This window comes from Rhinatrema bivittatum, chromosome 14 (genome assembly GCF_901001135.1).
Source record: "Rhinatrema bivittatum chromosome 14, aRhiBiv1.1, whole genome shotgun sequence".
Lineage (NCBI taxonomy): Eukaryota > Metazoa > Chordata > Amphibia > Gymnophiona > Rhinatrematidae > Rhinatrema > Rhinatrema bivittatum.
In genome coordinates this window covers 32,081,060-32,103,823 of record NC_042628.1, presented here as the reverse complement: position 1 = coordinate 32,103,823, position 22,764 = coordinate 32,081,060, and the positions used below count along the sequence as shown (strand labels likewise).

The window sequence follows — 22,764 nt, the reverse complement described above, 5'->3', positions numbered from 1 at the left end:
CCAGTGAAGTTCATATAGTATTGGGGAAATGTGGTCATTCTACTGCCTGAAATAAGCCGAGCAGCAGCATTCTGCAGGAACTGAAGAGAATGTAATGAGGTCACTGGGAGGCCAGTGTAGACAAGAGTTGTAGTCGTCCAGTAAAAGAATAATCTCTGCCTGGACCACAGTCTGGAAATCATCATTGTTTAGAAGTGGCTGCAAACTGCGCAACACACACAGATTGAAAAAGTCATTCCTAATTACTGACCTGATTTAGTCTTTAAACCTAAGTTCAAAATTGGTATAAACACCAAAACTATGATATACGAGATGACCTGTACTAGATTACTCTCAATTTGTTTGTGCAAAGGAAACTCAATAGGCAAATTGGATGATCAAAAGCTCAGTTTTGGATAGGTTGAGAGCCAATCTATTGCCTGAAAGCCATTATTGAATGGTAGACACTCAATAAGAAACTAACGCAGAGCTCTTGGACCAGGATGAACCCAAGGAAATGAAAAATTGTATATCATCTGCATATAGACAATACCCAGCACAAATGAGGGTATTGCTGAAAGGGCAGACCCTTGAGGCACACCTATGCCCACTGGGTACCAACAGGAATAGTTCTTAACCACTCTTACCTGGGCTTGTCCATTGAGATGTATATAGGGAACAACGGTATATATAAAATGTCTAAATAAATAAAATAAATGACGTAAATCAGTCCAAAAATGAGTGAGAGATACCAAGCTCCTGCAACTGGAAAAGGAGAATTTGATGATCCACAGTGTCAAATGTTGATAAGATATCGAGCGTGACCAAGATGTATCTTTTCCACTGTCAAGTCCTCTTCTAACAGAGTTCTCCTCTGCATTAGATCTGCAGGAAGAATACCTTGGTATTCATACTTAAAATAGCTGCTAGCTTATTCTTAGGGGGCTGGTGAGTTTATTTTTCCCTTCTTTTTCAGTCTTTTCTTCCTAGTGAATGAGCAAAGAAGTTTCCGAAGAACTGGACAAAATCCTAAGGGGTAAATTTTAAAAGCTTGCAGGCGTCCATGTGCAAGCGCAACCCGGCACGCGTGCACATGGATACCCGATTTTATAACATGTGGAGCCAGCCCCAGTGTGTGTGTGAATGGAGGAGAGGAAGTGGAGCCAGTGTGTGTGTAATTGGAGGAGAGAGAGTGGAGCCAGTGTGTGTGTGTGTGTTAAGGAGAGGGAATGGAGATAGCCTGTTTGTGTATGGAGAAGAGGGCATGGATCCTGTGTGTGTGTGGAGGAGAGGGAGAGGAGCCAGTGTGTGTGAAAAAGTAGGGATAGAGCCAGGGTATGTGTGTCCAAGGGAGAATGAGCCATTTGTGTGTGTGAGCCTAGGAGAGAGAGGGAGCCAGCCAGCTTTCGCCTCTGTGAGTTTTGAAAGAGTATTATGTCTGTCAGTGTGAACGTGAGGATGAATGTATGTGTATGTAAAGTAAGAGAGTTTATGCACCTCCCTTCCCCTCCCACTACTCCATGACAATCTCAGGTTGACTAGAAGTCAAAAGTTCCCAGGTATGGAGAGTGAGTGATTTTTTTTTTTTTAAATCCTTATTGATTTTAATTAATCGGGTGTTATTTGATGTGTGCGGTTTTGAAATATTGTATTGGTGTTTGGTAAATGTTTAAAAAATTAGTTTTTAATTATTGGATATTATTCTGTTCATCTGCTGTTTTGAAATATTAATTCTTTTTATTAGTGTGATAAAGGGGATGGAGCAGCTCCCCTGTGAGGAAAGGCTGAAGAGGTTAGGGCTGTTCAGCTTGGAGAAGAGACGGCTGAGGGGGGGGATATGATAGAGGTGTTTAAAATCATGAGAGGTCTAGAACGGGTAGATGTGAATTGGTTATTTACTCTTTCGGATAATAGAAGGACTAGAGGGTACTTCATGAAGTTAGCAAGTAGCACATTTAAAATTAATCAGAGAAAATTCTTTTTCACTCAACACACAACTAAGCTCTGGAATTTGTTGCCAGAGGATGTGGTTAGTGCAGTTAGTGTAGCTGGGTTTAAAAAAGGTTTGGTTAAATTCTTGGAGAAGTCCATTAACTGCTATTAATCAAGTTGACTTAGGGTATAGTCTCTGCTATTACTGGTATCAATAGCATGGGATCTACTTAGTTTTTGGGTACTTGCCAGGTACTTGTAGCCTGGTTTGGCCACTGTTGGAAACAGGATGCTGGGCTTGATGGACCCTTGGTCTGACCCAGTATGGCAATTTCTTAGGTTTCTTAGGACTCTTAATTTGGAAAACAAACAAAGGAATATGTCAACATCTAGGCCATGAAACAGATGCTTTCCACTGATCAAAAGAGCCCTGAAGTGCTTTGTGTGTGTGAGACACCCCATAGTAAACCTTTCTGCCAAAGGAAGAACCAGGGAGGAGGATTACATAATTATATACAATACAATGACATGGACTATTTCCCAATCTAATGGCTCTTCCTTCTTGCATTTTGTCTGCATTTCCTTATGCAATTGGTCAAGTTGTTTACATGACCCAATATACAAATATTCAGCACATTACTCAATATGTTCTCAACCAAAAGAATAATTTCTGTAATGTCTTACAAGTCAGTGTGTTTCCTTTTCAGTACACCACAAGAATCACAACTACTTGCACTTTATAATGTGTTCGTACAAAATTAATTTTCAAATATGGAGTAAGGCTCGCACAGTAGCTTCTATATTCCTGTTAAATTAAGACAGAGTACATATTCCCATATGAATAATCTAAGGAGGAGAATATAATCCCCTAGTTAAAAAAAAAAAACAGGAATTAGGTGACATGACAGTGAGATAGCTGAAAACTGTCCTGAACACTCCAGAAACTCTGGGTAAAACCAGGACCGTCGTAAAGTTCCTGGTGATAAACTGTCTGGTTTACTGAAAACTATCTATGCAAGCTAAATGCTGAACAGTTGGCAACCTGAAAGACAATATATCCCCATATCAGAAAGCAGCAAAGAGTAGAGAGAAAGTGACATGGGGAGTTTACCTCTCATCAATAGAGGACATGGTTCTATAATTGGAAGTAGCTACAGCTTCAATTTCTGAGCAGTCATTATACACAACAAATTAGTAGCTAAGAATGCCAGGAAAGCTTGTACTTTAGAAGTTATAAACTTCTTGCTGTCACAGTTGTGAGCCCTTGTGCTGTGGTGTGGTTACTACAGCTTAGCATGGTGAACCACCTACTAGGCCCTTGCCAACAGCAGGTGGACTCGCTCCTACTGAGATAGGTTATAGGGCTTCACCTATACCTCCCCCCTCAGGTTGAACCTTTGAGTTTCAGGGGCTGGCAGGGCTTAGGCAAGAGACCAGTTAGGGTATGGTCAGACTAAGTCAAGTAGAGGGCAGAGGTCAGGGCTGGCAGCAAGTAAACAGGTTCAGGTTGTAGTCAGGGCAGGCAGCGAACAACGGAGTCGGGGTCCAGGTCAAAGTCAGGATAGGCAGCAGGTAGATCAAAAGCAGGGGTCAGAACCAGGAGGCAGGCAAGAAAATAGTCAAGTTTGAAGGAGGGTGAGAACAAAAGGCAGGTAGAGACATTCAGATAAGATGGCGACAAGGCATAGTTGACCGTAACATGAGAAGGCTAAGGCAGGCTAGACCAGGAGAGGCAAGGCAACACGGAGAGAAGATGACAAGCAACATGCATTGCAAGGCAGGAGGATCTGTTGCTGAGGCATCAGCTGGGAGTGTGGCTGGGATTTAAATACCCAGTCACACTGTCATCAAGGTGTGCCACAAGACTCCTTCCCACCACAGGATCTAGAAAGTCATGGCAAGAGTGCGTGTGCACACTTGGGGGAAGGCGTGGCATCCTTCCCACTCGGAACTCTTAGTGGCATCTTGGGAGTCTTGGCGGCGTTGGGGGTAAGTGTGGCTGGTCATGGGGGCCTTCCCACAGCTGGACAAGCATTACACTGGTCAAGCAGCATATTAGCTTTATCACTGTATGAGGAAAAGATTATTAGAAAACAAATGGGCAAATGCAACATCATAACTAGAAAGTTATTTTGATTTACCATGGAATTTTCTTTATACCTTTGTAATACTGAGGATCATCTCTCTCCACATAAGGAACTGTTCTTGTAATGAGGGTCTTCAATCTTCTCAGCAGTCTTTTGACTTGCAAATAACGTAATTCAGTTTTTGAAGGCCAGTTTTTCAGCGCCTCAATCCCCTGAGCTGTAAAAGGATACAAAATGTTCTGCTTAGCCTACTGGAACACTGTGTAATATCAAGTCCAGATTCTGAGGTTAAAGGGGGGTCTTCTTTCTACCTGAATCCCAGAACCAAACATTGTCCCCAAATTGTAGCACCAGAGATTACAGGTCATGTAATGCTCAGTTAAATTTTATTTATTTTGTTTTAAAATACGTCATATGCTTATTTTAACAAATTCTAAGCAAGTTACAACAGTACTGAAGAAAAAATGTTAGCACAAATCTCTTGTCTCATTTGACAATTAGCAAACAAACCAATATTGCAAATAGATTTAAAAAAAACATTAAATTAACAAAATATCTGGAAACTAAACCCAATAAATCAGTAATCGAATAAAAACAAAATAAAAAAGCTGGTAAAAATAACCATGTCTTTAAGTGTTTACAAAAAAAGCCCATCTGATCTTGAATAAGCTGCATAAATCTTTATATAATTAGTTCTAAATACTGAAAAAGTCTTTTGATGGATCAACAGCAGTCAAACTTGCCTCATTGCAGAGACCAGCAGCAAGGCCTCACCCTGAAAATGCAGTGAACAATTCAGAATACAGGGAGAAATCTTATCCTGAGGGTAACATAAGCCACTGCCTCTCAGTTCCTTAAATATGGGGCAGCAAACCTAACTTGACTACTTACTGGGAGCCAATGCAGATCTTTCAACACAGATGTCATGTGATCCTAGACATTAGATTCGGTGAGAAGTCAAGCTGCGGCGTTGTAGACCAGTTTCAAATGGTACATACATTTGTATGATAAACCACAATTGAATAGCATTTTTATTTGCGTTTTATATATAAACCACTTAGCATGCTTTTTCTATTATTAGCAGAATATAAAAACTTTTAATAAATAAAATTACAATAGTCCAATTGTGATCAGACTAAAGCCTGATCCAAAAGCTTAATTGCTGAAAAATCAAACTACCTAAGTCTTCATATATTCTGCAGTGGGGAGAAAAAAATGCTGCTTTTGAAACTGAATCTGAAAATCGAAAGAAAAATTATATTTGAGTAATACCACAAAGGCGTGTTATTACTTTATTATAATTTGAAGTGCATTGAGAGTTAGCATACAAGCAATCATATAAACCTATTTACTTATTCATTTTGTTTTTAAGGATTTGCTTGTTTATTTCTTCAGCGGTAGGGCCTGGTAATTATGTTGCACTTAAACAGTGCGGTAGGAGGTTTAAGGGGCTTAAGTAGTAGAGTGAGAAGATTAGTCCCTGTGCAATTTTCTGCAGATTGTGGAGGCCCAGTCTTTATCAGCAGGGTGATTACTGGGAGAGGGGTGAGAAGAAATCACCAAACTACAGGAAGTTGAAGGGGCTTATAGTTCTAGAACTCTTTTGCCTCTCCAGCAGGAACTGAGGAATCCTGTTGCTTATTTAATAATCCTTTGCAGTGCTGCCTTGTACATTAATGCCAGATCGCCTAACAAGACCTTTTGTGATTTGATAGTGGAGGAAAAAGCTGATCTGGTTTTTACTTCTTAATGTTGGATCAAAGAATGTCTGTATAGAAATGCTAGAAGTCTAAAACATAAGTTGAGAGAATGAGAGTGTATAGCATTGGATGAAGAGGTAGATATAATTAGCATCTCAGAGACCTGGTGGAAGGAGGATAATCAGTAGGACACTGTGATACCATGGTACACATTATATCAAAATGATAGGATGAATCAAATTGGTGAAGGTAGTGGCACTATATGTGAAAGATGGCATGGAGTCAAACAGGCTAAAATTTCTACAGGAAACAAAATGCAGTGTTGAATCTTTATGGATAGGAATTGCAGGTGAAAAGGTGAAGAAAATAGCAGTAGGGTGTATTACGTCCACCTGACCAGAACGAACAGACAATGAATTGCTATAAGAAATTAGGGAAGCTAACAAAATCAGCCGCACAGTAATAATGGGTGATTTCAATTATCCCAGTATTGACTGGGTGAATGTTACATCAGGTAAAGTTCCTAGATAAAATAAATGACTGTTTCATGGAGCAACTGGTACAAGAACTAATAAGAGGGGAAACTATTTTAGAACTAGCCCTTAGCGAAACACAGGCTTTGGTGCAAGAGGTAAGTGTTGGAGCTACTTGGGAATAATGATCAAAACATGATCAAATTTGACTTAATTGGAGGGAGGGCACTAAAGAAATCTAGTGCAACAGCATTTAACCTTAAAAAAGGTAACTATAAAGGCTAAGAGTTTAGATCAGGCATGGACGTTGTTTAAAAAAAGCATCTTAGAAGCCCAGACCAGATGTATTCCATGTATTAGAAAAGGTGGAAGTCTCAATGACTACCTGCATGCTTAAAAGGTGAGGTGAGAGGAGGCAGAGAGGAGAGAACCAGCTTTTCCTACCTGTGGCTTTTTCCTGATGACCAGCGGAATTCGGGGGTGTTCTGGCCAGCCCTGACGTTAATTACAACCTGCGACGCTGAATTTGCCTGCCCGGGGCGTCCATTGGAGGCAGGACCCGGAAGTAACTATAAAAGCTTCATCCTCTGCCTGGATTTCTGAGGCAGAGAGGAGAGAACCAGCTTTTCCTACCTGTGGCTTTTTCCTGATGACCAGCGGAACTCAGGGTGTTCTGGCCAGCCCAGTTAATTACAACCTGCGATGCTGAGTTTGCCTGCCCGAGGCATCCATTGGAGGTGGGACCCGGAAGTAACTATAAAAGCTTCATCCTCTGCGGCGCGCAGCTGACGCCGGCGCACTGCTTAAGCCGCGCGCGCTCAAGGGGTGTGCGACTAGCAGGGCTTTGCCGGGACTTCGCCTGGACTTTGCTGTGTATAAGATTCTCCCAGGTAGGATTTATAAGCCTTCTCTATCTGCTGTCTTCAATAGCGAAATCCTCATTTAATTAATACACTACACTACTAGATATGTGTTTAGAGTCCAGACATTTGCTTGTTTCGCTTTCCTTTTTAAAATATGCCACACACAAAAAAGAAGGCTAAACTAAAGCCTTCCAGTGATGTGGCTATACCAGAATCTGGACAAAAAACTGTATTAGAGTGGTTGGACCCACAAAATAACCCAAGTGGGCAGGCCGCTGTAGGTGAATCATTAGAACGAAATGATTCTCCTCTGGCCATTGAAACATCATTGAGCCCTGGGGCTCTGGCACCACCATCACCACCTGGAAAAGGAAGGGGGTTTTCCCCGGGGAGTACAGGTGGTATATATGAGGAGATATCGACCTCTCTGGACTATCAAGTAAAATCTGATCAACTTACTAAGAACATGGAAAAATTTGAACAAAAGAAGGAAGAAGTTTTACAACTGAATATAGTGGAAAATCTCATTGCTTCACCAAAAGAGACTAGTACACCAAGGGGTTTAGAATTGGTAATAGGAGATCAGGAAAATATTAGTGTAATAATCAAAACCGATAATTTACCTAAGAAACCTGTAAATATTACCATGGAAAGCTTGTGGAATTACATGGCAAAAGTGTCTCAATTAATAATCTGAAGTAGTAATTAAGACCTCCAAATCACTAGTACAAAATACTACTGAATTGGGGAAACATAAAGAGGTTATAAATGTAATAGAAAAACGTGTACTTCAGATTGAAAAAATTCAGATCCATCAGATTAAAACAGAAGATGAAGTGAATAAAAGATTAGAAAACCTTGAAAATGCAGTTAGATCATTGAATTTGAGAGTAAATAACTTCCCTTTAATTAAGAAAATAGATCCACTGGAATTATTCAGGAACTATCTGATGCAAATTTTGAAAATACCAGAAAAAGTTTTACCGGTGATAGTTAAAGTGTTTTATTTGGGGAGTAAAAAGAATGAGCCGGAACTTGGAGATATAACAGGAAATGTAAAAGGTAAATTAATTGGTAATGATTCCATTGATTTATCCAATCTCTTACAGAAATCTCAAGATGAATTAGAAATAACTTCTAGGGGGACTCTGTTGGTTCAATTTGCTTTCTCCACAGATAGGGATAACATAATGAGGTCATTCTTTCAGAATAGATCATCGACGTTTTATAGCCAAAAAATATGGATTTTCCCTGATTTAATAAGATCCACTCAAATACGTAGGAAAACTTTTTTACAATATAGGAAGATAATAGTGGATAAAGGAGGATATTTTAGTTTAAAATATCCTTGTAAATGTATTGTAAAATTGGAAGGTAAAACGTATTCCTTTTTAGATCCAGATGGTCTTAAACATCTCCTCGAAGAGAAAAATGCTGGTTCTTGAATAATAGGGTCCTAAATGTGTTATTACTTATTTTCATAATTACCTTAATCCGTTCATATTATGAGGATTTTAATAATATTTCCTTGTAAATCATTTATGACAGAAGTTTAATTAGAAAAATGTATTTCCTTGATGTTAATTCTTGGTTATTTTACAATTAAGGGCTGTCAAAGATGATGTTTCAGATTACATTTTGTTTATTGTAAAATTGTGAAAGCAATAAATAAAGAATTAAAAAAAAAAAAGGTGAGGTGAGAGAGGCTATAGTAGCTAAAAACATCTTTGATGAAATGGAAAAGGGATCCAAATGAATAAAACAGAAAACAGCATAAGCACAAACAAGTCAGATGCAAAGCATTGCTAAGGAAGGCAAAGAGAATTTGAAAAGAAGCTTGGCATGGAAGCAAAAACTCATAATAAAATCTTTTTCAGATACATTTGAGGTAAATAGCCTGTGAGGGAGTCAGTTGGACCATTAGATGATCAAGGGGTAAAAGGGGCACTTAGGGATGAGAAAGCCATAGCAGAGAGACTATATGCATTTTTTGCTTTGGTTTTCACTGAGGAAGATGCAAGAGAGATACCCGTATAATGAAATGGGAGGTAAATCCACACTCTGTATATAATAGAAAAATAGAAGAGTGCAAAAAAGTATAAGTCCTTACACTTTCATCAAATTTTTCATATTCAGAATGATCTCAAAATCATTCTTAACTAACATATCAAAATGTCCCCCAACGCGGACATTGTGTTTCACCGAGAAGGCTGCGTCGGGATGGACAAAAACTGTAGCACATTCACTGTAAAAGACGAAAAATAACTTTACTACAAAATAAGGACACAATACAGATAGGATTACTCAGCAACAAACAGCAACAACATTCCTATTATTGGCACATTCCGTTCATGTCAGGAGTCCGCACACAATGTAAACACATATCAGCAAACTTGAACGCCGACGAGGGCACCAAAATACTGCTAAGCCAGTCATAGGCAGTCACATGGTATGAATGTGGACCAATCAGCTCACAGGCAATGATGTCATCATTTAAAAGACCAATGTGTAGTGATCTAGAGAATATATTATGTCAAAACTTAGTAAATACAGCGAGCAAAACAAGTGCCAGAAAGTAGTGATCAAAGCAAACAGTCAAATGATACATATTGGGCAATAATATAGCAAATTAAAGCACTAATACACAAGGACAGACTCTCATGCCAGTATAACACATGCCAAAATATATAGTTGTCTACACAAAGTCTATCCACTCAATATCTGAATTAAGTCCAAAAGGGTGCTGTGGGTGAAGAGTAAAAATCCACTTTTGTTCCCTGCAAAACAATTGATCAGAGAAATGTCCACCCCTCAAAGGGGAGGTTAGAACATCAATCACAAAAAACTTCAAGTCAGACACAGAGTGTGAGGAAGATATCTAGTGTGATACTAAGAGAGCTTCCTCCCGCGGGATTCGGATGCATGAAAGGTGTTCAATCATGAGTGTTTTAATAGGACGTGCAGTTTTACCCGCATACAATTTATGACAGGGACAAATAACATGGATAACACCTGCAGACAGGCATGTTGTAAAGCGAAGGGAATATTCAGAGCCCGTGGCTGGATCTTTAAAAGAGGTTAAGTGACAAAGAATGTGAACAAACTGAGCAGTGGCCGCATGGACGGTGCCCCAAGGGCAAAGGAGCCTGAGTGACGGGAGTGCGTAACTTGGAGTGTACAAGGCAATCCCGCAAACTTCTCTTGCGGTGAAAAGACCACAGCGGGCCCTTGAAACAATCGTGCAAAGATAGCATAGGCCAGTGACGTCTAATGATGGAACTAATTTGTCTAGCGCGGGCAAAGTATGGCAATATGCAGGTGAGGTGATCTGACTATGGTCGTGTTTGTGGTTGAAGGAGCAAGTCATAATTTATATACAGGGCAAGTTTAAAGGCTTGCTTCAGTATGCGATATGGGTAACCCCTTGCTATAAAGCATGCAATCATTTATTTAGCCTGATGCAGATATTCCTCCTTCAAAGTGCATAAACTTCGTAGACAGAAGAATTGGCTGACCAGAATATTAGCTTTAAGAGTAAGGGCGATGACTACCAAAAGCTAACAAAGTGTTCGATCAGTCTGTTTCTGAAAAATTGTAGTAACCAACCCATCCTGATCATATGATATCAAGAGGCCTAAAAAAGCCTCTTGAGGAATGTAAACAGAAAGTAAACAGAAATTAAACTGTAAATCTCCGTCACAGTTAAGCCAGTCTAAAAAAAGGAAAAAGTTTATTTCTGAGCTGAGAGCAGGGGATAAATAATTACCTGCCAAAAGTAAACAGACTTTAATGGCTTGAAATTTTTATATGTCTAGCCCAAGGGCAGTGGTGTTTTCCATTCAAAGTAGCCTTCTTAAAATGAGCAGGGAATCATCAGCTGACAGTGATTTCAATGCCTCCAAATGATCAAACTCATGAACCTTTAAGGGGTTGACTCAGGTAGGACTTGACATTGCTTCTGCCAGAGGCAAGAGCCTGAGCTAAAAGTGAGGGAGTACAGACTGGTCAGGAGTTGGCTGTTTTCTCCCTTATTGGGTATATGAGAGAGCCTTTCTTGCTTCCTTTTCTTCTTCCTGGCCCAGGGGGAGGTTATTTCCTTGTCTTTCACCCAGATCAGAGCGAGATATCACCAACTCCTGTTCATATGGGACACCAACTTTATCTTCCTCTGCCTGGCCTGGCAGTGAGGCTGCTGATGCTCTCTTCACCCCATGGGGCCTGGACATGAAAGCAGGAGCATGAGGAAGAGAGGTGAGTGCTCTATAGATCCACTCCCGACTTCTGCTGCTGCCTCATCTTCCTCTCCTCAATGCTTCCTGCTCTCATCTGCTGCTGGTAAAGCGGCAGGGAGACTCTGGATTGGACTGAAGGCGTATGCTGGCTGGGAGCCAGAAGGAGGAGGAAATGTGCTGGGTAGGAAGGGGTGGGGGAAAGGAGGTTAGGTTTGCTGACTAGGGAGAGGTGGAGGAAAGAGGGGCTGGGAGTTGCTGGGTTGGGGGAGAAGGGAGATCAGGGGATGCTGAGCAGGAAGGGGTGGGAAAGAGGTGGTCAGAGGTGTCCTGGGTAGGGAGAGGGAGAGGGAAAGGCAGGGAGAGAGGTGCAGGAGAAAACGTTGGACAGGGATATGAGCATGTGAAGGGAAGACTGAGTGGTTGGGAGAAGTGAAGGGTGATGGGGCCATAGAGGGGAGTGTTGAGGTACAAGAGCCATAATATGTCAGTTTTGAGAATAGGCATTTGTTCTGTCTTTGAACTTTGCTTAGTGTAGAAGGAAATATGTTTGTTTCTAGTTCTCCAGTTTTGCACTGCATGTAAAAGGTCTTGGTGTTTCCATTCCACATTTGTAATTTGTGGTATTTTATTCCATATTAGCTGAAGGTAGGTCTGTCTGTATTCTGCATGTGTGTGACTGATGTGAGGTAGTTTAGTAGCGTGTAGGTATTTATGTCAGTCTTATTTATTGTAGTTTCTCAATATGATATTGCACTGGTGGTGAACCGCTGCCTCTTCATGGGTAGGGCTATTGCTGTTTCATTTCTTGAGGTTAGTGCTGCTGAGGTGTGGCAGGTTTGATAGACATGTACAGAGTGGGGTTTGTTTGTATTATTTTACAATGCATCTGGTAGTAGAGGAACTTTGTGATGCTGTTATTGAGATGACACCAGAATCAGAATATCTTTTTTGTACGGTGAGTTAAACAGGGAAATGTCTTAGTTCTGTTATGCACTCATTGTTAGGAAGCCCAAGATTCCCGTGGATGCAGAGTATGTTTATATTTAGTCCCATGATGGTCCTGTGTTCAGTGTGCCATGCACGTGAGCATCATCTCTCATGTGTCCTGATAGAAAAAAGGTTGAGAACCACTGCGTTAGAGAATAAGGATACTTATAGGTATAGAGGATATACTGGGGATACTGTTGAAGGAATGTTACATAGACATAATTCTGAGAATGTATTAATATGTGGCTAGGTCTATTTACCTAAGGTGTAGTAACTATATTTTTTAATTTTTCTAATTTTTAAAAAAATTTTAAAAAATTTTGAGCAGCCTCGGAGGGAACTTTCTTTCCGCCTCCCCTCACCTGCGCGCCCCAGCCACTGCTGGCGTGTCATTACCCGACCCGGGGGCTGGTCCGGAGGCCTCGACCATGCCCCCGGGCTGGCATCCCGCCCCTGACACACCTCCTGCCCCGCCCCGAAATTTGCGCCGCCCACCCGACACGCCCCCGACATGCCCCCTTTGTGAAGCCCCGGAACTTACACACGTCCCGGGGCTTGCGCGCGTCACCGAGCCTATGCAAAATAGGCTCGGCGCGTGCAAGGGGGCTTTTTTTTAAGGGTTACGCGCATAACTTATGCGCGTAACTTATGCGCGTAACCCTTTTAAAATCCGGCCCTAAGGTGTTTAGGTTTCTGCTGTACCATAAGCTGTATGTGTGGGTGGTTGAAGTAAGCTAAACAAACAAAAAAAAAAAAGCATTTATTTAGATACTGTTTTTTTCCTGCTGTTCTTTCTCTGGGTTACTGCTTGACTTTAGTGTTTGCTGGCTAGGTGAAAATATATTTGCTATTTAATATTTTTAAATCCAAATCTATGACTCACTGGGGTACCCAATAAACTGGTTTCAACTAGATAATTGGGGGAGGGTTGAGCTAGAGCTACCTGATTGGGAACAGAATTCCTAAGCACATGTTGTCCTGGATGGAAGACTGACCAGAGGCATTTTACAAGAGTTCTGCATCAGATAAGCTATTTATTATTCTAATTTATAAGGCCTGGATTTATCAAAATGCAGTAAATATCACATGCAATAGGAAAAGGGGTGTGTTTTATGGTAATAGCCTATTTATCGCAAAATGAGCTATCTTGCTGCTTCACATAGGTATTACTGCAGAGTGCGATAACTTTTTCGCACTTTGCGGTAAGTATCACAATTGTTGCAATTGAGAGAGAGAGAGAGAGAGAGAGAGAGAGAGAGAGAGACTAGCTATAAGGCCCTTATAGTAGTTAGGTATTTATACCTCTATAAGAGGCCTACCTAGTTACTTGAGGTGAGGTTTAGGTAGTAGTCTATGGGTTAGGGACCACTTTGACATTCAGAGTGAGACGTACAAACATGAAATCTTGTGAAGATTTGATGTTTGTACGTCTTCATCAAATCTTCATCAAATCTTGTGAAGATTTGATGTCCTTCGGAGTGAGGAAACTCACCCAAAGATGAGATTTGTACAATGTTCTCTCAACCTAACTTGATGGACTTTCTACCTGGGTAACATCAAACTAGGTTGCCCCATTTGTTCAGAACTCTCTTCCATGAAAGAGGAACTGGCTCACCTTAAGGCTGAATTAGCTGCAATAAAGAAAATATCAGCAACTAACAAGAATCCACACCCACTCTACAGTATAATTCAGGAATCATTTCACCATTATCAAGGAGAACTCAAAAACCCATGAAAAAGCAGTTTACAGTGGGCACAGGTAGAGCAAGACATATGACCCAAAGACACCCATCCTTCACAAGTATGCAGCCCACATGTCCCAGACCTGCAAGCCCTAATGGCGGAGGTGGACTTGGATGTTGTTGCTGTTACAGAGTCGTGGTTCACGGAATCTCATGATTGATATGGCTATGCTGGGCTATAACTTGTTAAGGCCAGAGAGGGACAGTAAAGGGGGAGGAGTAGCTCTTTATGTCAAAAACAATATCTAGGCAACTAAACTTCAAGGAATAGGGGGTAGAGAAGAAGTATTATGGGCCATCCTACTGGAGTGGTTTATAGGCGTCAGACTCAAACGGAAGAACTAGACAGATAGCTGATTGAAGACATCCAAAAGGTGGGAAGGAAGGGAGATGTGTTGATTGGAGATTTTAATCTGCTGGAGGATCCCTTCTACAGAATCTAACAGAAATAGAGAGAGAGTGGATGCCCTGCAGGGGGCTCTGTTTAAACAAATGATAATGAACCCACGAGGGAGGGAACTATTCTCAACTTAGTGCTCACAAAAGGAATAGCATCTCAAATGTCCAGGAGGGGGCCCACTTTAGCACCAGTGGTCATCAAATGGTATGGTTTGATATTGCAAATAGGATATGGAGAAGTCACACGAAGACCCAAGTTTTGAACTTCAAAAATTCAGACTTCGCTGAAATAAGAAAATTTCTGGAGATGGAACTTGAAAACTGTGAGAAAATGGGAGAGTTGGAACAACTGTGGGCCAAACTAAAAGGAGCAATTACAAAGGCAACTAATCTTTGTTAGGTTTCTTATTTCTCTTGCTTTTATTTACTTTTCTATCCGGTTCTCAAAGGAGGTAGCTGATAAAATAAAAATAAAAAGAACAGCATTCAAGAAATATAAAGGATCCCAAAAAGAGGAATACAGGGAAGAATATCTTGTTAAACAGAGAGATGAAGAAAGTAATTAGGAAAGCAAAAATTCTGACCGAAGAAAAGATTGCCAAAGAGGTGAGACAATTTTTTTCAGATACATCAGAGAAAGAAGAAAGGTCCGAAGTGGTATAGTGAAAGGTGAAAAGGATCAATGTGTGGAAAGACGACGAAAAGGTGTTCACTAAGGAAGACCCTGGAGAAGGACCGTTGCTGGTTTACAAGGCTGTGGTTGGGGGTGGATTTGACGGAACCTTGTTTATGGAAGAGAATGTATGGGAAGAGTTAGGAAAACTGAAAGTGGACAAAGCCATGGGGCCTGATGAGATTCATCCGAGGATAATAAGGGAGCTCAGAAAGGTGCTGGGGGATCCGCTGAGTGACCTGTTTAATAGATCCCTGGAAACAGGAGTGGTGCTGAGTGAGGGGAGAAGAGCGGTGGTGGTCCCGCTTCACAAGTGTGGGAGCAGAGAGGAGGCTGGAAATACAGGCTGCTGGTTAGTCTCACCTCAGTGGTGGGAAAATTTAATGGAGACTCTATTGAAAGAAAGGATAGTGAACTACCTACAGTCTGGTGGCTTGCTCGATCCGCGACAGCACAGATTCAGCAGGGGAAAATCCTGTCAGACAAATCTGATTTCTTTGGGTGACTAGAGAATTTGATCAGGAAAGAGCACTTGATGTGATTTACTTGGATTTTAGTAAAGCCTTTGATACGATCTCACATAGAAGACTCATGAACAAAATGAGAAGCTTGGGGAGTGAGTGCCAAGGTGGTTTCGTGGATTTCAAACTGGTTGATGAATAGACAGTATGTAATGGTAAATGGAACCTACTCTGAAGAGAGAATGGTGTTAAGTGAAGTGCTGCAGGGATTGGTGTTGGGACCATTTCTATTCAACGTCTTTGTGAGCAACATTGTGGAAGAGATAGAAGGTAAAGGTTGCCTATTTGTTGATGATACTAAGATCTGCAACAAAGTGGACATGTCGGAAGTACAGAGAATGAGTCGTGATTTAAGGAAGCTTGAAGAAAGGTCAAAGATATGGCAACTGGGATTTAATGCCTAGAAGTGAGAGTCATGCATCTGGGATGCGGTAATCCGAAGGAACTGTATGCGATGGGGGGTTGAAGCGCTGCTGTGCACGGAACAGAAAAAGAGCCCTTGGGGTGATAGTGTCTAGTTATCTAAAGATGGCGAAGCAATGTGACAAGGTGATAGCTAAAGCTAGAATAATGCTGGGCTGCATAGAGAGGGGAATATCTAGTAAGAAAAAGGAAGTGATAATCCCCTTGTACAGGTTCTTGGTGAGGCCTCACCTAGAGTACTGCGTTCAGTTCTGGAGACCATATCTCAAAAGTGACATAGAAAGGTTGGAGGTGGTCCAGAGAAAGATGATCAAAATGGTGGGAGTTCTCCATCAAATGACTTATGAGGAGAGGTTGAAGGACCTAAATATGTATACCCTGGAGGAGAGGAGGAGCAGAGGAGATATGATACAGATCTTCAGATACTTGAAAGGTTTTAAAGATGCACAATCACAACAAACCTTTTCTGCTGTAAAGAATTCAATAGAACTAGGGGTCACAAAATGAAACTCCAGGGAGGATGACTCAGAATCAATGTCAGGAAATATTTCTTCATGAAGAGGGTGGTGGATGCCTGGAATGCCCTGCCAGAGGAGGTGGTGAAGACAAAAATGGTACAATATTTCAAAAGGGCATGGGATAAACACTGTGGATCCCTAAAGGCAAGGGGGGAGGGGAATGAAGTAAGAGGCATGGGGGTAACTTGCTGGTGTGGTGGATTCTACCCTGAACAAATAAGCCTTCATACTGTTGATGCAACTCAATCATTGCTTGCTGCTTCAACAGCAGGGGGAAAAGAGGAATTGGATTCAGACAACAACCAACAAGGACATTGAACTATACAGTCTGGAAAAACAAATAAGCATGGAGGTAACTTGCTTGATATGGCGGTTACTACCCTTAACCAAAAAGCCTGATACTACACTTCTGATGCAAATCCAATATTGCTCTCTGCTTCAACGGCTGGGGGGGAGGGGGGGGGGGGAGGAAATTGGACTCAAACAGTAACCAACAAGCCCTGACCTTGGTGGTCTGAGTAACTGATAAGTATGGGAACCTAACTATGAGAGCTTGCTGGGCAGGCTGGATGGGACATGAGGTCCTTTTCTACCATCACTTCTATGTTTCTATGAATGGGCACATCTGGAGAGGGAAGAGCCGTCTCCTGCACTGAGCAGCAATAAGTGTATTTGGGATAGGGATCTCTGACAACTGATTGAAAGCAGCATATCTAAGAGTGATTAGCACTTTTGGAGGGCAAGGACAGAGGAGGAGCAGATTCCAACAGAGGGTATAGACTATCTCGTCACTTGTATGATGTAAATATTTTTTTCCCCATACCTTCCAAATACACTGAATAGCAGGTGAATATCCCCTTTTATGATAGCAGATAAGTAGGTAAATCTGGCTGCTGTTCAGTAAATGAAAGCCCAAACCTCTGAGATGTAGGATCCTGTAACCATTTAGGAGCCAATTTTCAACAGCCAGTGGTAATGCAAGGGACACACACACTTTAGTACACATGGACCGTGTAGGTAATTTTCTAAGGTAAATCACCTGGGTAGTTCCCTTATAAAAGTTGGCTGCAATGCATGCATTCATGCACCAAGTGGCCATGTACATTTGCACCTACATTTTCTGAGGACAGTCTTCAAAGTGATTCATCCAGGTGAAATGGTCTTCACCCAGGTGGATTGCCCTGATTAGAAATTTCCCTCTCAGCATGGCTAAAAGTACCTATGTGCTATCAGAGTGCCTACTTGTAGCCAGGTTAAAAATAAATGTTCCCAGGGATGTAAAGTTGGGGAAATAAAACAGCCTGCATGCATTTGATATTCAAATCGAGATGTGCCATTTTACCTCCTATTAGTATGCTAATTGACCTCTGAAATAGAAGGTGCAAAGGTACACAGGCACTTTTTAGGACATTTTCAAAGGAAACATATTCAGGCAGGTTTCCTCTGAAAGTATTCTGCAACATAGATTGCCAGAACCGCAGGTTATTTGGAATTGCCCTGTCTATGGCCAATCAGTGGTTAAACAGCATTCGTAATTGTGAAGATCAATACCCGCTGTTATCTTCCCCTGACCTAAACACTGCCTCCCCCCACCAGGAATGCCTCTTTTTAGTTTGGCTAAAAGTTTGAGAGTCCGTATGCATATTCCACTTCTGTGAGGGACAACTTTCAAAAAGGGCAATCTATCAAAGTGAATACCTATTTACCTGGATAAATCTCTCCGAGCATTGTCCGCTTATCTACCAGAAATTCCTCAGTAGCACTGGAATCGGACTTTAGCTTTCCAAATTCAGACTGCTCCATAGTATCTAGCAAAGATGACGCAGTTCCTTATTTTTCTAAGCATTTTCGGAATTGGGTGTCTGTGAAGGCACTTGTCGGTAGCACCAGCTAGTTGCTTTCTAACCCTTTAAAAGGAGTCAGTCAGGAGCTGGCTGGTGGATTACATAAATTGCATGTAGACAGTACACCTTGTATGTATAATTCTGGCCAGATAAAGTATTTTCCCACCCCACCAGTAGTACACTAGGGAGCTTTCTTAAATGAATCCTCAGGGAAAACAGAGGCTGTAGAATCTCTTCCAATGTCTTGTAAATTATAAGCCCCATCCAAAATCTTTCTCATGCCCAGGATCAATCTGACATCAGGCTAAAGCACCTTCTCTACTGAACTGGGTATTATAATTCAGGGAGGCTGACTTCTTCTCTCCTTTATACCCCCCATCTATGAAAAAGCATTCAGTAATCTGTAACAGTTTTAAAAGTAATCTGTTTCTAAGAATTTTCTTGTTGAATGCATATTTTACTGTACACTGTAAGAACATGTATTTATTTTCCAGGACTTATTGTCTGCCTTATTACCAGAAAACTGTTCAAGGTTTATATTTTGTTTGAAATAAACTTAAATTTTTACCTGAGGGCTTTTTGCCTGCAGAAAAGTGAGCTACCTTAGTGCCATGTAGTATCAAATTCCTTGGTTAATTATATGCAAGACCTAAATCTCTTCCTGTCCTACAGCCTCAATGCCTCAACCCACTTTAAGAAAACATTATTTGTAGTATCAAATTCCTTGATTACTTATGTGCAAGACCTAAATCTCTTCCTGTCCTACAGCCACAATGCCTCAACCCACTTTAAGAAAACATTATTTGACTAGTAAAAGGGCACATAAAAAATGACAGGGAAAAAAAAAAAAAAGTAGTAATGTGTATTTACAGTCACTCCTCTGATTTCCCTCCACACCTAGGAATGCCCCTTTTCTCAACAGCAGAAAAACAGCTCACAGTACTGTTTGCAGCAGGTAAAAGTACCCCTGCTGTTACATTTTGCATGCAATTTTACCTGCACATTAGTTAGTTTAGCAATGTTCAAAAGTCAATTTTATGCATGTAAATACTTTTTACCTATGAGAAATATGTAGAAAATTGCTGCTTTTATGTGTCCACATGAGAATCTTTTTTTTTATTCTAGTTAAGGGACAACTTTTGATGAGACACCAAGAGCAGAATTTAAGGAAATGAAATAAATCAGTAAATATTCCTAACAGTCAATGCAAATATGTTCATTGGAGCTTAACTGATAGAATGACCACTATACTAACATAGCAAATCATATAGTGAGATAACTACTCACCTTTAAGCAATTAATTCATCATATACAACTAATTACTTTTATTTAAAGTAATATTAATAGCTCTGTGTATGGTCCTTCAAGTGAAATACAAGTGCACCTGTGGAACTGGGTTTTAACTATTTTATATTACATTATGCTATATAACACTTAGATGATACCTAACTCAAGCAAAAGTTTGACCCAGAGCAGTTTACAAAAATACAATAATCAAATACAATATTAAATGCAAAAATAAACAATAAGTCTAAATCTAAGAGGCGAGGACAAGAACAGTAATGCAATTCAAAAAGGTAAGGGATAAACAAAGGGGATTGCAAGTAGCTAGAGGAAGGGAATGAAGAAGCAGAATAACCTGTGGTTATTTCTGCATGGGGGTGGGGAAGGGGGATTAACTTGCAAAGAGTCGCAGCTACAACTGTAAACACCTTGCTGGACAGATTGAATGGACTATTTTGGTCTTTATCTACTGCCATTTACTATATTATATGGCATAACTAGGGACCTTCATTTTCAGTTTTCATTTTAATTTTTCTTGGGAACTTAACAGTGTTTCTTATAACCAACAAAAAAACAGCAGAAAATCAACAGGAAAAGAAAAAAACTTATTTTTCCCCCCACTGAATTTCTCCAGTTTTTTTGTTTTTTTTTGTTGGTTATAATAAACAAATTATTGGGGAAAATTAAATAAAAACTGAAAAAAGAAGGACCCAAGTGTAGATAAAAAATCATGACAGTTACTTATCACCAGATTATTTGAAGGCAGCAGTAGCTTTCATTGGACCAACCTAAGAATGATTCAGGAAGGAGAGAGATTGCTTCACTTTCTGAAACCATGGAATGCTTACCCGGTTGAAAGTCATTCTGCAAGCTGCTTTCACTAATAAAAAGAATCAGTTTACGAAGAATGCTCTAGCAAAGCTTTGCTATGTTAAGCAATCATTTAGCTTATGAATTATTAGTAGAATTCTGTGCCAGATAAGGCATGGTGAGTGTGAATATTTTAATTTAAAAAGAAGCACATTTTTTCTACTGGAAAAAACAACAACCCCAAATCCAAACAATTAACACACAACACCTTGGATGAAGGATGTTACATGCAATTTTATTTCCAGTGTAGAAAGAAACTATCTTAAGTAGCTGAGTTACCTTGCAAAAACAGAAACCCTATTAATCCATCCAGATTAGTTCTGTCACATTGCTTCCCCATGAAGTCAGCCAACCGCTCTAGAGCTGAAAGGAGTTTCCCAAACTGATCCTTGCTTTCTGATGGGCTGGAGTTGAGGAGAAAGACTCCCAGCAGAAAGAGTGTCAGAGACATTGCTAGAATTGTATGGTGCACACAATGTGACAGGCACTTATATAAGGAACATTTCTGGGAGGAGCAAGTCAGAGCCCAGAAGGTGTAAGCTAAGGTAACAGGTGGCAGTAAATATTTCCTGACCTACCGTTTCCTTCAAGTGAATTTGAAAAAGGAAAAAAAAAAATCCCTCTTCTTTTTTTTGAACCTTCTCCAGGCAAAATGAGTCATTTTAATGAAGATGCCACCAGAAACAAAACTGTTCCACTTTATTGTGAGCTGCTCTTGCATATTAAATAAGACCCAAACAATAAGGCTTTATTCACTGCAGCACTGATTCCAGATTTTTTTCATACCCTACTTATTTTATAGCTTTGTTATCACGTCTCCCCATGAATCCCCTGAGATCAGTGTTCAGTGTATGCAGTGGAGTCTATAGGGAGAGCAAACTCAGTTGCATGTATCCCATAGTGCAATGCTTCTCAAATGCTTGCATGCGGACACCAGTGCTATTTTTTTGTAGCCACTACAACCGTGATCCAACAGCAACCAAAGGCACCATTTCTCCAGTGGAAGCAACAACAGTCAGGAGCCAGCTTCCACAGGCTGGAAGCAGGAAGTGAGTTTGCAGTTGGGAGCTGCCTTGATCAGGCCTGGAGTGGGAAAAGTTGGCATGGTCGAACTGGGGAAGAATTTTGCCACACAGAGTGGGTTCACGTGGGCTTGAAGAAATAGGCCTACGGTTGTGAGGAGCTGACTTGTATGAGCAGGAGGCAGAGCAGTGTCAGCAAAAGGGGATGAGAAGGACAAAAGGGAGTGAGGGGGAGAGAAATAAAGGAGAAAAGTCAGGGAAGCAAGGGGAGGATGGGAGCACAGGGGAGGATAAGAGAGCAAAGGGGCAGTGGAGCTGGACAAGGAGGAGAGGAAGAAGTGAGAGGAGATAAAAAGATGGTGAACGAGGGGAAGATGAGAAAGAGAAAAGGAGTAGGAGCACCAGTGGAGATGGGCCGTTTCTATAATGAAAAATATTCATTGCTAAAAGACCCTCCTTCTCCATCCCCCTAAAGAAAACCCATTTTTAACAATCTCCACAATTCAAGCCCTGATAAAATAAGGCGCGAGTAAAAAAATATCTGCAGAACTTTAGTGCCCATTTCCTTTGCTCTCATGTTAAAAAAAAAAAATATATATATATCTTAACTCCGAATAAAGTAAGCTAATAGCATGCAAATGCACTGAGAGTTTAAAACAAAACATGGAAACCTAAAAATGAAGAGTCTGCATAAATCAAATCTAGAGGGCAATTTTATAACAGCATGCTTAGTGCTAAAATCTAGTAGGCACTATATTTTGGAAAATCTTTGGAGGGGGCAGAGTCCATGAATTCATGGATGATGGGCCACATTCTTGTGTCGTTGCTTAGCTAGCAAATTCAGTCACGAGTTAAAAAGAAAAAAAAGGTTTATAGATATTGCTCACATTCTTGGCATAGTATAAATAAAATAATAGGGGTTAGGGCACAGACATTCTCTCCCCTTCATCTTTTTCTGATACTCCTTTGGTGACTTTCTCTTCTGATATGGGTATCTGGTGCAGAGCTGGCCTGAATTTTTGGGAGCCAACATTGGGAAGAGTCAAATATTAAGACCTTTGCTGAATTGATGAAGATGCATAAGATTCCAGCGCATACACATTTACTTTACTTACAGCTTCGTAGGGATGTGCCTACTGGGGTGAAGGATCGGGGATCTGCAAAAGCAGAATGATGTGGAAAAAATAATTGCACACTCTTCACCATTTCTGAAAG

General features: G+C 40.7%; 2 protein-coding genes across 3 annotated transcripts in view; one reads left to right on the top strand and one right to left on the bottom strand.

The window, feature by feature from the left end:
* ALG1 (ALG1 chitobiosyldiphosphodolichol beta-mannosyltransferase) overlaps positions 1-22,764 on the top strand; it is a 488,005-nt gene that overhangs the window by 394,477 nt on the left and 70,764 nt on the right. The window lies entirely within an intron of this gene.
* Positions 1-22,764, bottom strand: part of C14H16orf89 (chromosome 14 C16orf89 homolog) — a 69,984-nt gene that overhangs the window by 45,860 nt on the left and 1,360 nt on the right. The window contains exons 2-3 of the mRNA XM_029577245.1: positions 18,236-18,337; positions 4,072-4,215 (exon numbers count right to left, since the gene is read on the bottom strand). Coding sequence (XP_029433105.1) covers positions 4,072-4,215; positions 18,236-18,337 — 246 coding nt within the window. The remainder of the gene's footprint in view (positions 1-4,071; positions 4,216-18,235; positions 18,338-22,764) is intronic.